At 33.9% G+C, this 15,180-nt stretch overlaps 1 protein-coding gene across 1 annotated transcript in view; it reads right to left on the reverse strand.

Moving 5' to 3' along the window:
• Positions 1-6,018, reverse strand: part of SGCG (sarcoglycan gamma) — a 328,977-nt gene extending 322,959 nt beyond the window's left edge. The window contains exon 1 of the mRNA XM_051986574.1: positions 5,585-6,018. Within this exon, the coding sequence (XP_051842534.1) occupies positions 5,585-5,638 (54 nt within the window). The 5' untranslated portion in view covers positions 5,639-6,018. The remainder of the gene's footprint in view (positions 1-5,584) is intronic.
• Positions 6,019-15,180: the final 9,162 nt, after the last annotated feature.

Genomic DNA, 15,180 nt, shown 5'->3' on the forward strand with positions numbered 1-15,180 from the left:
CCTAATATTACTCTGTCTAGTAGAAAATCTAGACCTAAGTTCATGAACTTAAAGATTTTTAAAACTGCATTTCAGTATATTCAATTTCCTTGTAACCCTGTGTTTTTTACTTTATGCATTTAAAAATGTTGTTTTGAAAAGTGTTCCATATGCTTCCCCAGATTGCTGACACAAAAATATTATCTCATGCTTTTAAAAGAACGTGCTACACTTATATAATCCTCATTTATCCATTCTTATTTCATTTTCCACACAAGAATTTTTAATAAGTCTGAATTTGTCAATGAGTTCCCTATGTATCCAAATTGTTCTTGTCAGGGAATTACTCATTTACTTTTTTCTTTGGAAATGTTCTGTGTATGGCTGCAGGATTTCATTGTTGATATCTTTCCATTCATTTTGGGCTGACCCTTTGCAGAGTATTAGGATTCTACTCTGACTCTTTTAAAAATCTAATTTTCTGATTCTATGGTGCCTCACATATTATACTTTTCATCATTTTTATTTCAGTAGTCAGTTGTTCCTTGTTATAACAGGTCCAGAATCATAGCTTCTCTTGTTGATTTTAAGGATGTATTATTAAAGCAAATCACAAAATTTTCAGCTATGTTGCAGTTATAAACTCTTCACAGATAACTTCAAAATCTATGCATATAGTCCAAATTCTCTTGAACTTAGTCTTAGTCCAAGTTTTTATGAGGCACCTGAAACTCAACATATCTGAAAGAGAGCTCATACATCTTCCTTCATAAATCTTCACCTCTATCTAACTTCCTTTTAATTCTACTGATAGCACTATTATTCTTTCATTAATCCAGTCTGGAATCCTTATTCTTCTTTGATTTTTCTCTGTCCCTTATCTTCAATATCTAGTTGTTAAATAGTCGGTTAAATAGTTGTTAAATAGAAGGATCTCATTTTCCTCTTTATTTAGATAGTCAGCACCCAAGTTTAGACCCTTATGGTTTTCATTTTTTTCCTACAAAACTTAAAAAAAATTCCAGTTAGTCAATAAATTCTGATAATTCAGACTAAATACAAATTTGCTTTTATATCTTGCTTCATAAAAAGTATAATCCTTGCTTAATTGGACTATTATAATAACCTCTTAATTGTTCTCATAGCTTCAAAATTGCTCTTTTAAAAAATCCATACACAATACAGCTTTTTTAAAAAAATAATTCCTAAGTTAAACAATATGATTCTCCTCCTCAAGGGCCTTCAGTTACTCTCTATTGCCTTAAAACAGAAAATGTCAATTTCTTATCTTAACATTAAAGTTGTTCAGAATATAGATCCAATGTAACTTTTCTGATTAATTTCATACTTTTCCCCTTGATGTACTCTTAAGTTCCAGTTAAGCTGGACTAGTAGCTTTTCTTTGATCTCATTATTTATACTGCCATTTCAGTATATTTCCCCCAAAATATTATATGTCTTCTCTTCTTTCCAAACTCAGTTCAAGCACCAAGGCCTTCATAAAGCCTATTTTGATTCTCACTGTCCCTCAGGCAAAAATATTCTTGTCAAACTTTCCTAGAACACTGACTAAATTTCTCCCTTTATATCTAATTTGTTCTGTGCTCTATCATGCAGTAATGATTAGGAACTATGAAAAGAGGAATACTGGACTTGATGTCAAGAGAGATCTGTATTTGAATCTTGTCTATCATCCTGACTGGTTGTGTTACCATGAGAAATATTCTTTAAAATAATTGATTAACTTCGGTTTTCTTGTGAAAGGGAGATGACAACTGTAATAATTAACTTATAGGATTGTTGTGAGATGCAAATAAGATAATACTCATCAAACTGTAACTGGTTATATTAACCAACAAACATTTATTAATAGCTAATGTCCCAGGTATTAAATATATGTAATTTATAATGTGGACTGGCATATATAATAACCCCCCATTTCACCACACATAAACACACAATTTTAGGTTTCTTGAGCTTAAGATTAATATGAAGTTTTATCTCTGTTCTTCAGTACCTAGCAGAGTATTTTATACTTCCTAGTTTTTTAAATAATTCACTCCAATTCAGTCAACATTTATTAATTTTGGATGTTGTTGCTTGAAGACAATTAGGTTAATTAGGCTAGACTTTTATGGATATTCTGAAAGGAAGTTCTGAGTATTCTCAAGGGCTTCATACGTTAATGGCACTGATTCTTTATTATGTCTGATTTCACTTAAGAACATATAGCTTTCCTTCTCTTTGGTACAGATGTATTGCTAGAAGTTGCCTTACCAAGACTGTAATAGTTTTCTGATTCATAAATGGAATGAAGAGAGAGGCAGAGAGTGAAACAGAAATTCCTGATGTAGCTTAGAAGGATTGGGAAGATAGGCAAAATGCAGCAAGGGATGTATGTGGACAGGTGAGATAAAGCTTATCTGAAGTGAAATTAACTAATCTGTCAGAGGTGAAAGATAGAGGGAAAATATGGGTTGGGGGAAGGAACACTGTATGCATTATTATCCTTGAGAGGAAGGAAATAAAGTGGTTTGGAAAAGATTATTGGGCTATATGGTTTTTACCCTGGCCACCAAGTGGTGCCATTAGCCCAGAAGAGTTTAGTTGTTAACTTACTTGGGAGGAAAACTGGAGGGGAGAGGGAGACTTTATGTAATTGAGCTTTCAAAGGAATATGATATTCAAGAATAACGAACTAGCTACTAGCAAATATAAACAAATATCAACTGACAAAATTCAGCTCAGAGCTTAGCATTCTCTCAGAAATTCCTTTATAGCAGTCATTGTTTAGTTTAGCTGCAAATATGATCCTAGGGTTTTTTGTTTGTTTATTTGTTTGTTTCTGCCTGTATGCTGCTTAGCTGTTTGACTTTCATCTCTCTTGTTTAGTTTTGTAGTAACTCCTCATATGGATTTTCAATTTTGTGGCCATTGTATCCTTTTTTAGTAGATTGTTACTGCTCTTGTTACCAGTAATAATATTAAATGTCACAGAAAACATTTTGCATCAGTAGTTCTGCATATGACTGTCCTATAACTCACTTAGACTTTTCTGTACTTTCCAGTGAAATTAACATTCTTCATTTGGTCATGTTCTCTATGAGACACCATTTAAAAAATATAGACTCTCATTAAGCAGGGTCTTCATCCATAGAGATTTAATCTTTCCCACTTTCTTACAAATACAAATTTTCTATCACTTTCTCATAAAAATGTCTTTGTTATTTCTCACTAAATGTATTTTTCACTAAAATAAGGAACACTGTATTTAACTTGTGCAATTTAGAAAACTGTCAATTTTAAAATTAGTTTGTACTTAAAGAAAACTATATTTCCTCATTGTTAATCACCTCACTCTATATAATACAAACAGAAAACAGATGATGAAATAAGAATCTTGAACTTGATTTTACAGTAATAGCAACCTGTTTCTGTAGGATTTAAAATTAATATTGCCTTTGATGCCATTTCTCAGTTTTAAATAATGCCATTCCAGATAAACTAGAGAATATCAACAAATTGTAAACTATACTCATTTAGTCTAAAGCAGAATTAAATATTAGAGCACACAATCAACTTGAATGTTAGCCATACAAAGGAAATTATCCTTGAGTAGGTTGACCAAAACACCTCCAAAGAGATAAGAATAGTGTGAATGTACTTTTTTATTAGTCGTTTTAAGCAACCTTTCCCCATAATTAATAAAATATTCTCATAAAATTACCTATTACTCATTAACTGAAGGATGTTCAAAGTTGTTTTAAATTTCACTTTTTTGTTAAATATGAAGTCTGATGAATTAAAAACCATAATTTTCTATAATATCATATAACAAATATTTTATTTTCTTGGTGGTCATGATTATATCTTTGTTTGGTACCTTGGAAAGCTCACTTTCTCTGCAGTAAGAGGATATGGGTTCACATTTTTCTTTATTATTCATAATGTTTGGGACATCAGGCAGATCACACAATCACCCCGAGACTCAGTTTGGGGTCTCAATTTTCTCATCTGGGAATAAGGAAGGTGTAGGACTATATGACATTTGTTTTCCCTTATGCTCATAAATCTATGATCCCATGATCTCAATCTATGTAAGGTGCTTTGTAAATTTTAGAGCATTGGAAAAATGTCAGTTGTTTATATTATTATCTTTATAATGTATAAACTACAGCCTCTATGCCTAAAGCAGTCAGAGAGCCAAGTTTAAAAGTACATTAAAGTCATCAATAACTTTAAAAAAACAGCATTCCTAAATACTATTATTGACTATTGTGATGTGTTATAATGAACATTATTATTAAAGAACAAAACATGATTTTTAAGATAAAGTGTACTTCAAATTGAATAATAAGAATAAATTCTCCACATAGAAAGTTGTTAAAAACACACTTCTGGTATACTTGACTTGCAAACTAGTTTTACATAGGTGGATAATTAAAATTTTTTCTTAATACCAGTCAAAACAAAATGTTAACAAAATTGTTCAAAAACCAATACTAAAACTACAGGAACAATCTTAGGTCTCAGTTTGAAACCTACCAGATTCTGATACTATCCCTATATTCTATTCATCCTAAAAAGTAAATTCAAAGAAAGTAACCAAATATGAAAGGTTTCCCTTAGTTTTAGAAAAAATACTATCATTTTGTCATTTTTATCTCCAAAGAATGTTTTCTTAATTAAAACTAACATTAATTTACACATATAGTGGTCTACATGTACAACATATTTCTTTACAAAAGCTTGTTTCACCACTTCACTGAAAAACTTTATATGTAAACATAACCACAAAGTAATTTACCTTTAGTGATAAATTACTTCTCAAGAAATGTTTAAATCTGCTTTGTTTAACTTTCTATAAACAGAGACAAAATGCAAATATATAATTACTAAACAGAAAAAAGTTTTCACTTTTTAAAAAAGTAAAATCAATTAAGGAAAATGCACATCACCAAATACCGATCACAATAAAGGTTCCTCTATCTAAGATTCTAAGGGAACTTTCCTTTGCATTACAAAATGCCACAGAAAACATTGTAGAACTTTCAACTCACTTGTTTTCTCTTTGGTGCCAGGTATTCCCTTTACCCAAATGTCATAAAAATTCCTCAGCAGCTCAGATAGTGGTCAATGGGACAGTCAGGATAGAGTCTAGAGTAAATCAATGTTCAGCAAACGAACCAAAACCACACATCCTTGTAAAGGAGATATCTATTTAGCCCCAAGTCCATTTGGTAGCTCATTTCCCAAAGCATTATAAATCATTGTTTCCCCCGCGAATGAAAATAAGATGCCTAAACTACATTTTAAAATGCTTCAAGTGATGAATAATCACTGGGAAGGGGGAAAGGAAACAGCTGCAAGCTGAGGTAGAGGGTAGACTTTGAAGATGGGGTGGAGAAAAGAGGCGGGACGGGGATTGGTTGAGGGATGCTGCTTAGAGGATGGTGGGGGAAACTTGGAGACAGGTAGTTTGGTGGGAAGGGGGTTGCAAAGGTGGTAAGAAGAAGAGAGGTCAGGTCTGGGAGAGAAGGGAGGAGCCAATAGTGTGGGGATTTGGAGCGGGGAAGAAGGAGTAGACAACAGCTATTCTCTTTACCTGAAGCACTTCTCGGGGTCCTGGAGAGGAATCATTCACTGCATCTCCCTTCATTCCAGATAGGAACAGACACCCATTCGACTGTGCAGACCCCTTTCATCCAGACCCCTTTCGCACCTGACCTCTCCACCCGGGTTCCCGCCTCCCCTTGTGGAGGAGCCCCCGCTCCCTACTCAGTGACCACGAAAGCAGTTCCAGCCCTTGGCGGCGGTGAGAGAGAAGCTCCAGTCCCCGGCCTGGGAGCAAGTCCCCAGAGCCTTGGCTCCCCACATCACCCCTACAGATTTGGTGCACACCTCGTCTCTCTCTTCCGCGGGAGCTGCGTGGGGAGGATTAGTGTCCTCCGCGTAAGTTGGAGGAGCTACTGGGATAGGGGGCCGCGCTTCCTCAGCGGGCGTGCTGAGTGCGGCTTAGCGCGGCTGTGGAGCATCCCGCCCTCCCCAGCCGGGAGCTTCGCCAGCGGGACTGACACCTGTGCCCACAGCCCTGAGCGGCTATCAGTAGCCTCCCCAGCTGCGCGGAGCACTCCCATCTCCACGCGTCGTACCACTAGCTGGCGCGCGCAGGTCCTCCTGCCGCCACCCACTAGCCACTTTTGCCACGCGCGCCTGGCTCTCCCCAGCCTTTCACGCCCTCTAGCCACCACACACGTTCGCGTTCCCGTGCACATTCTAGCCTTCTCCCCAATGAATATGCACGCGCGTGCGCGCGCGCGCGCGCACACACACACACACACACACACACACACACACAGAGCTTCTGCAGTCCTAGTTTCCTCATTTTTGAGACCTGGCCTTTTGGGGCTTCCTTTGTGTTCTGTCCCCTAGCCGCGGGAGAGCCAATCCTTGGTCCAAGTCATCGTCACCCCTCAGTCTCTCCCGCAGACTAAACTGCACTACAGCTTTACACAGTCTCTTTTTCCTTCCAAGTCCCGGCCCTAAGTAATAGTAGCTATTGCATTTTACTATACTGTGAAATGTGACCATTTCTAAGGTTCCTACATTCATTTTGTAAGGTCATTTGGAATGTGAAGTTAAGCATATTCCCAAGAATATGGTGGGTTTCTCAAGCAGCTTGTAGGTTCCCTATTCAGATTTTCCATAAAATTAAGAATAGCATCCTGCCACCAGGAGTCAGTTCACCCATTTTGCTGGAGCCTCCAGCCATCTCTGTGTAGAAAATGACATCACTTCAGATTCAATCAAAATCCATTAATAATAATTGGTTCATATTTGGAAGTTACCTTATTACTACTTTGTTAGTAGTGATTACCCATTCAGCTTTTTTTTTTTTTTTTTTTTTTTTTTTCAGCTCTGAGTCTCTGATGACTAGCCAACTCCAGGGAACTAAAGAGAAGAAACTTTTCTCTAAATATCTTAATAGTGAATTTTAAATTTATTTTAAAGCAAAAAGAGTACTTCTATATTTGTTGCTAATTTCACAGGTAAGAAAGCTGAGGCATGCAAATGGCTTTCACCAAAGGTCATAAATTGGGATAATTGCTGGTGGACACATTCTCAAATACTAGGACACAGTGTTCCTCTACAACAATCTTTTTCAAAGGTGTTGGTCAGAATGAGAAGGGAAAGGAAAATAATAATACAAAAATTCCTCAAGAACAGTCAGATACAAAGAACCATTAAATACTTGTCTACCTTCAATGATGTTTCAGTCAATTTACAAGTGTTTTGGCCAGCTCTCAAAGAATTTGCAATGACAGGCAACAATGACATGGGTTGACATCAAGGATGTGAAGAACATGTCTCCCAAGTAGTATAAAAGTAATTATGAATTATAAGATTAAGGAAAATATATTCCTAATGATGATGAAATTATAACTATGTATCAATCAAAAATATTACTTTCTGAACATTATTTCTTCCTATTAACCAAGGTTTAAATCAAAGGCTTATAAGAAACATTACTTTTGCTTTGGTGGGCTCAGGAGGAAAAGATAGGCAAATGCATTATTTATTGGCATCGAAAGAAAAGGATTTATTATTTATTATTTTCAATAATAATTGAGCCACAAGACAAGTTTCTTTTTTAAACAGCACCCTAGTTGTGTTAAAAATAAGGAACATCCTCTCAAAGTTGCAGATGTATCTCAGAAAACCATTTAATACTCTAGGGTACTTCTACTTTTTCCACAAACTAATTTCCCAATTCTGAATAGCCTAGCTTTTGCTGAAGGGTAAATTGAGTTAATCTCTTAAATTGTTGTTAAATCAAGACTGGATTCTTCATGACCCTAGTTGGGGTTTTTGTTGGCACAGATATTGAAATAGTTTGCCATTTTCTTTCCCAGCTTATTTTACAGATGAGGAACTGAGGCAAACAGAATCAAGTGACTTGCCCAGAATCACACAGCTAGTGTCTGAATCCAGATTTGAACTTGGAAAGATGAATCTTCCTGACTCTAGGCCTTGTACTGAATTCACTGTAGTATTTAGCTATCTCTGGAGTGAGAGAATCTAAGCCCAAATCCCAGCTTTCTCACTGCGTTAAATCATGTAACCTTTTGGGCACTCAGTTTCCTTCTCTGAAAGGGGAGGTGTTTTAGAATAACTGATTTTTAATGTCCCTTTAATATCTATGATCCCATGATGCTAGATTCATAATACATGTTTGTATGTTGTATTGAATTTGCAAATGATTCATCAATGAAATTCTGGTATGAAATTATGTGGGAGTCAGTATTTCAGTTAGGCTTTTGTTGCTTTGAGATTCTATTATTTGCATGCTACAATAAATTCTAGAATAGGGTTAACCCAGAGGAGTTGTAGCAATAAAGTACTGTCATGTTGAAGACTTACTTGCCCTGTGTCGGTTTTACTGATACTGACATAACAAAGATATCACCCCTCCAAGCTATTATAAAATTAAAAAAAAATAATAGCATTCCAGCATTTGACAGTCATATCTAAGAATTTTTCAGGGAGCAATGGACATTTATTAATCCATATTTAATATAGCCATTCTTCCATGTAGTCTTCTCTTGCCTTCAGGAGTACATTTTTGGACTGTGTTCAGATTGGTATGTGAGTATGTGAGCATGTGCCTCCAAACAGTTGTGATGGCCTCAGATATGTCTTTAAGTACAAAGTGACAAGAACCATCACCAGCTTCACAATAAAGTTAACATACATATAGCATTTTCTTTTTCAAAGCACTTGACATATCTCATCCCATTTGATCCTCACAACTCTGTAAAGTAGGTAATAGTATTCTCCCTATTTTGCAGATAGGAAAAGTGTCTAAGGTAGAATTTAAATTCAGTTTTTTCCTGATTCTCACTCTAAATACTACACTACCTAGCTACCTAAACATTATTCTCAGAAATTTTAATTAAGCATCAAAGTGTAGAGATTTTGAGACCTGCCCTCCTTACTCTATTGCAAACTAGCATTAAGAGCTTCAGGGAATCATTGAAATTTGAAAGACTTTTCCTCATCTGTAAACTGATGGGACTGGATCAGATTAAGAGCACCTAGGTTTTTTTGTATCTTAAAAAAAAATAGTATATCACATGATTGTACAATGCACCTGTACTGGATCACTAGACTTACCTAATCTCATCTTTGCCCTTTTCTATATGTTATGCCCAATAATTAGAATATTCTCTAATTAAATTTTTTATATTGAAATCTTTCTCTTTTCAGAACCAAACTCACTTTTTCTATGAAGTCTTTTCCTCATTTTCTCAGCTCTAAGTGATCTATATCTCCTCAAATTTTCTAATTGCACTTTCTAATTTGTCCTTCTCATATTAAAATATCTATTTTAAAATTAGACTAGATTTGGTTTTAAAATAACAAAATTTATTTTTTCTCCCTCCCACATCATCAGAAAAATTCTTATAAAAATATTTATAGTGGATAAAAACATATTTTTATATTGGTTATTTTAAAATTTTCTTATTTTTATTTTCAGTAATAAAAATTAAAAAAAAATAATGTCTTTCTCAATATTTCTTCTACATTTAACAAATAAAAAATCATTCAACATATATTTACATAGTTCAGGAAAACAAATTCCCACATTAATCATGTGAAGAAACATATATGTGTATATATATGTATATATATATATATGTAATATATATATTTTAAATTCATAATCTTTCTCTCAGGTGGGGAATAGCAGGCTTCATCTTCATTCTTTTAGACTCATGTTTTATCATTTTGTTGATTAGAGTTATAAAATTTTTCTATTTCATTATTCTTATGTATCAATATTATTTTTTTCATTCATATACCACTATTTGTTTAACCATTTCCCAATAGGAAGATATGTTCAATGTTTTTGGCTAATATATACAAGTTTATATAGCATATTACTATTAAATATGTAATATCTTTTAAATATTCTACATAGCTTTAAATTATGTTAATATTATACACATTTCATATTTGTATGTATCTATATATTATACTCAGGTCACACACACAAATATACATACATTTTGGCAACTTTCTGGTCATAATTTTAAATTTCTTTCCATAAGGGCTTGGCTAATTCAGTAGTTCACCGACAGTTCACTAATTTTCCTGTTTCCTCACAGCTGCCCCAATATTTGTAATTTTCACTTTTTATCATTTTGGCTATCATATCAGTATGATAGGTGTGAGAAGAAAATACAAAGTTGCTACTAGGTCTATAGGAAGAACTTTCTGCCTCATCAAAACATATAAGAACTTACTAGAACAAAACATATAAAAACAAAATATGAAAGCGCTCTCCTGTCATATTCCTCTAAAACAGGGCCATCTCCACACCATGATGAGGCTTTAAATAATACTTTTGTGGAGCTGGTGATATGCATGCTAAAAGTTAATTACTAAATCCTTTTCAAAATTGCAGATGATCCAAAGAGCCAATAGAAATGAGTAAGTTTGAGCTATGGCATGTTACCAAAGGAAGTGACTCCAACCACAAAGAAGCATCAAAGATAATCATGATTAGAAAAAAAAAATATCAGGCTTATAATACAATGAAATTGAGAGATAACAGATAAGGCAGCTTGTGGGCTGCCCTATTATGTATGAAATATTAAATGAATTAGAGGAAGTTCTGTAACATATTTGTTGTACCCTGCTTTCTAGAGCTCCCAAGTTGGGGTGAAAAAATATACTGTGCTTTCTAGAGCCCCCATGTTGGGGTGATTAAAACATGCCATCTTACTGGAAGACTGACGAGGCAAGACTCTAGAGGATGGTTCAAATATGGAGTCTGTTTATCCCAAGGTCTCTCCCACTTATAAACCCTCATACCCATATATGACCAAAGCAACACTATGCATGTGTTAAATATATACTGTGTGCATGGGACCACATAAACAACTTGCTATTGTATGCAGTTTGCCACTTGGTATCACTCTTTTACCTGGTATCACTCGGCTTCAATCACAACACAGGTTGTCATTGCCCCCTAACTTCTTAGAAAGGCAAAGAGCTTTTAGGGGAGATGGGGAGCCAAACCAGACCTTGTTAGCAGATTCTCTATGGACTGAAGGATCTTATATCTCACCCAGAGTTCCCCCACTATTTGTGGCCCTCTACACATATTCAATGCATTACCTGTGAAAGAATCACAGAATATTACAGCAAAAATTCTCTAGGATACAAAGACAGCTGCTAAACACAACTGTGGAGGAAATCATTATACCAATGCAATCATTTACATATATCAGAACTGAATATAATAAAACAGACTAAAAGCATTTTAGTAAACTATTTCAAATTTTTAAAAAATGTTAAAAATAGTTTCTATATATGTAATTGGAAAAACTAGTAAAATAATGCAAAACTCTATTTGTACTAAAAGTACACAAATCTCTGTCTAGCATTGCTCAATGACCAATTTTTAAGTCCATGAAAGTACTGATACTTAGTAACCTCAATTATTCTTGAGAACTTGGGATAGTCAGGACACAACATAAATGTTGACTGCTTTTCTAGTGACTTTATGTTGTGATTTAAGAAGTTTCATGAAAGAGATTCCACTGAGCTAGGGGAACTTAAATATTATACTAGACTAATTAAATATCATACTAGCCTAAGTGATAACATGCACTAGGTTAGCAGGTAAAGCATTTATGACTAAAAAAATTCTCAATAACTTATCAATTCAAGATCAGACAGGATTTTTTTATCCCACAGACGACATACAGTATTCTGTGGACTAGAGAAGTGAGAAAGCTTTTCCTTCCATACTACAACATTCTAATTCCATGGAAATAATCAGTAGCCATGAATCCTAGTGTATTTCTATTTAATACTTTTGCTGTTCAATAGCTAGAACACAGTTTTCAAACAAAAAGTCATGTTCAGAACTATTCTGTAATGTTTCTGCGATATGGAACAAATACAGGGACTAAAAATTCTTTCCTCTTTTTCCTTATGTTCCTCCTCTAGGGGAGTTGAGTGATAGGAGCATGGGGAAAGGAAAGGAAAGGAAAGGAGAAACTTATGTTTATTAATATCCATAATTTAAATGTGCATGCTTGCCCCACCTTCCTCAGCGCCTAAAGCTTGGTTTCAAAATATATTGATGCATATTTTTCTTAGAATCTCATGGATTTCTTTAAAACATCATCATAATGAACTGATACACCAATATGCCTATATAACACATATATAACATATGTGCATGCACATATATGGCAGCTAGGTGATACAGTGGATGAAATTCAGGGCTTGAAATCAGTAATACTGATCTTCCTGACTTCAACTCTAACCTCAGACAGTTACTAGCTTTGTGACCCTGGGTGGGTCACTTAATCCTGTTTGTCTCAGTTTCCCATGTGTAATATGAACTGGAGAAGGAAAAGACAAACCATTCCAGTATCTTTGTCAATCCACCCCTCCAAAAAAAATTAACAACAACAACAGCAACAGCAGAATTTTAATAATTTAATTAAGCAGTAGCTCATCTATTAGCTTATCTGAGAAAGCTCTAAGAGTTTTAGTGCTATTTCAAATACAATATATGTCAGTAGTATGACATAATGTTTCTTCCCCCTCCTTACCACATACAAAAAAAAAAAAGATAATATGATGTTACGCTGTACCCAAGAGAAGAATAATGTCCAGAATGAAGAACATGATAATCTTAATTTGTTAAGTTTTGGGGAGTTTTATTTTTAGAAGAACATTAATAAAATGAGCATCTTTTAAAGAGTGGTGTACAAGATGATAAAAGGACTTCTGTTTATATTTTATGAAAACCATTTGAAGTATCCCAGAGCCATTTAGCCTGGATAATATTAAAGAAGAGATAAAGGAGAACTAATAATTATCTTCACGTATTTGAAACTCTGGTATGTATGAAAACAATTACATTTTTATTTGTTGAACCTGGAATGATATCTGTGTCACTTGGAGAATGTGAGAGACAGATGGATGGCCAGAGAGCTCAACTGGCACTTTGTGATGTTGGGAGAAAGCATTGATGCATGCCCCACAAGAAACTTTGGGCATGACGTGGAGAAGATTTTATAGGGTGGGTAGGTATGGATGACAGAGTTCTGAAACATTGGGGGAACTCAAGAATCCATGAAATCACACTATTTGAATAAAAGCTTAGAGTTATTTTGATTTACATTTTTTTTTCTGATTAATGATTTAGAGAAAGCATTTGTGTGGTTGTTAATCCTTTATAATTCTGTTGAGAACCATTTCCTTATCTCCACTAACAATTTATCTGTGAGGAATCGTTCTAAATGTTATACATTTATGTTAATCCCATGCAGATCTTGGATTTCAAGATATTGTGTTTGTATATACATATACATATATATGTTTACATACATGTGAATATATCAGTATATGTCTCTGTGCGTATCTATATATCTACATATTCTAAATATAATTTCCCTTCTTATTCTATGTATATTATTTGTGTTCACAAAAAGTTTTTCATTTTCATGTTATGAAGTTTATCAATTTTATATTGTGTGATCACCGATATCACTTGTATGGCTAAAAATTATTCTCTAGTTATAAGTGTAAAAGGTATTTGATGCAGTTATCTTCAGATTTCTTACTATTAGACCTTTTATAGGCAGCTTGTATAACAATTTTGAGCTTATTAAAGTATGTTTTATTTGATTCTAGTATAAACCAACTGTTGTCAAACTACTTTCCATGTTTTTCAGCCTTTGTTTTCAAAACAAAATTTTTCACCTTGAAGAAGTTTATATTGGTTTGGTTTGGTTTGGTAAAGACACTGAATTTTATTGTTTTCCTTTTCAATTTTTGCTTAAAAAATTTATTCTACTGATGTACATTTCTACTTTTATCCAAAATCAAAGTTTTGATTACTTTTTAAAGATTTGCATATATATATACACGAATACCAAGAAATAGATTTATACATATACAAATATATATGTATATATTCATATGTATGTATCTATACACAAATACAAATAGATATACATGTTTTTCTTATATGTGTATTTTATGCATAAATATATAGATTTATACACAAAAGACACACACATACATATATTTCAAACAAGGTGCTTTTATATGCTAAGATATTCTGGAATAGTTAAGAAAATGATTACTTAGTAAATGCCTGCATAAGAAATGGAATTGATGTGAGGATTTTGGAAAGGAGGGGTATTCTTTATTCTTGCTTTAAAAAATTATATAAACATGAATCTAGATTACATTGGGGAGAAAGATGTGGACCTAAGCTATTTTGCTCCAAATATGAGAGCTAATTCATTCTGTATATTTTGGGACAGTGGTATCAAACTCAAATAGAAATAAGGGCTAATTTGTTCATAAGGATACCTGTGGGCCATTTATTTAGTTAAACAATTATCTATGTTTTATTGCATTTTTATTTATTTTGTTACAATTTCACAAGTACATTTAAATTTGTTCTGAATCACACTTGGAAGTATTGCCTATGTGCTGATGTCTGTACTAGGATATAGTTTAATAGAATTTCTCTCTTTTGGTTTGCTTTCTGCTTGGATAAAATAATTTACTCATTATTTGCTATTTGTGTCACTTTTTTTGAGTGACTAGCATTTGTTGGGAAAGAGTCAAGACTTTTATTGTAAGAATGGGCTTATTTCTTCCCTTTTAAGAGAGTGACTAAGGAAGTTAATAGCTATAAAAAATCATGCCCCTAGATCAACCATATTTATGGGAAAGATGAATAGAATTATATCTGGTACTTTTCTTCTCTCAGAGAACAGTGGCAAACTTCTCCTATTCTCCTATTCTCTTCAAGGCAGGAATCAAAGTTGCTCTTAGAGAAGGGTGGACAAGATTCCAAAGATATCTATCAATACCTTCTCATGACTTGTACTTATAAACAATTTTTGTGGGCATAAAAATCAATACTCCCCCCATCCCAAACATATAATTTGAGATCTGGAAGAGCTATTCCCCTATTTTCTTTATTTTTTCTCTTGAGATTTTTGACCTATACTAAATTAATTGCTTATAATTTATCTCTACACACCATGCAAGTACTCGTTTAATAATTTAATTGGTAAAGTTGTGAAGTAATTTAGGAAGTATTTATGTTCATATGGGGCAACTATGTAGTACAGCGGATAGACAACCCTTATT

This window comes from Antechinus flavipes, chromosome 3, assembly GCF_016432865.1.
Source record: "Antechinus flavipes isolate AdamAnt ecotype Samford, QLD, Australia chromosome 3, AdamAnt_v2, whole genome shotgun sequence".
Lineage (NCBI taxonomy): Eukaryota > Metazoa > Chordata > Mammalia > Dasyuromorphia > Dasyuridae > Antechinus > Antechinus flavipes.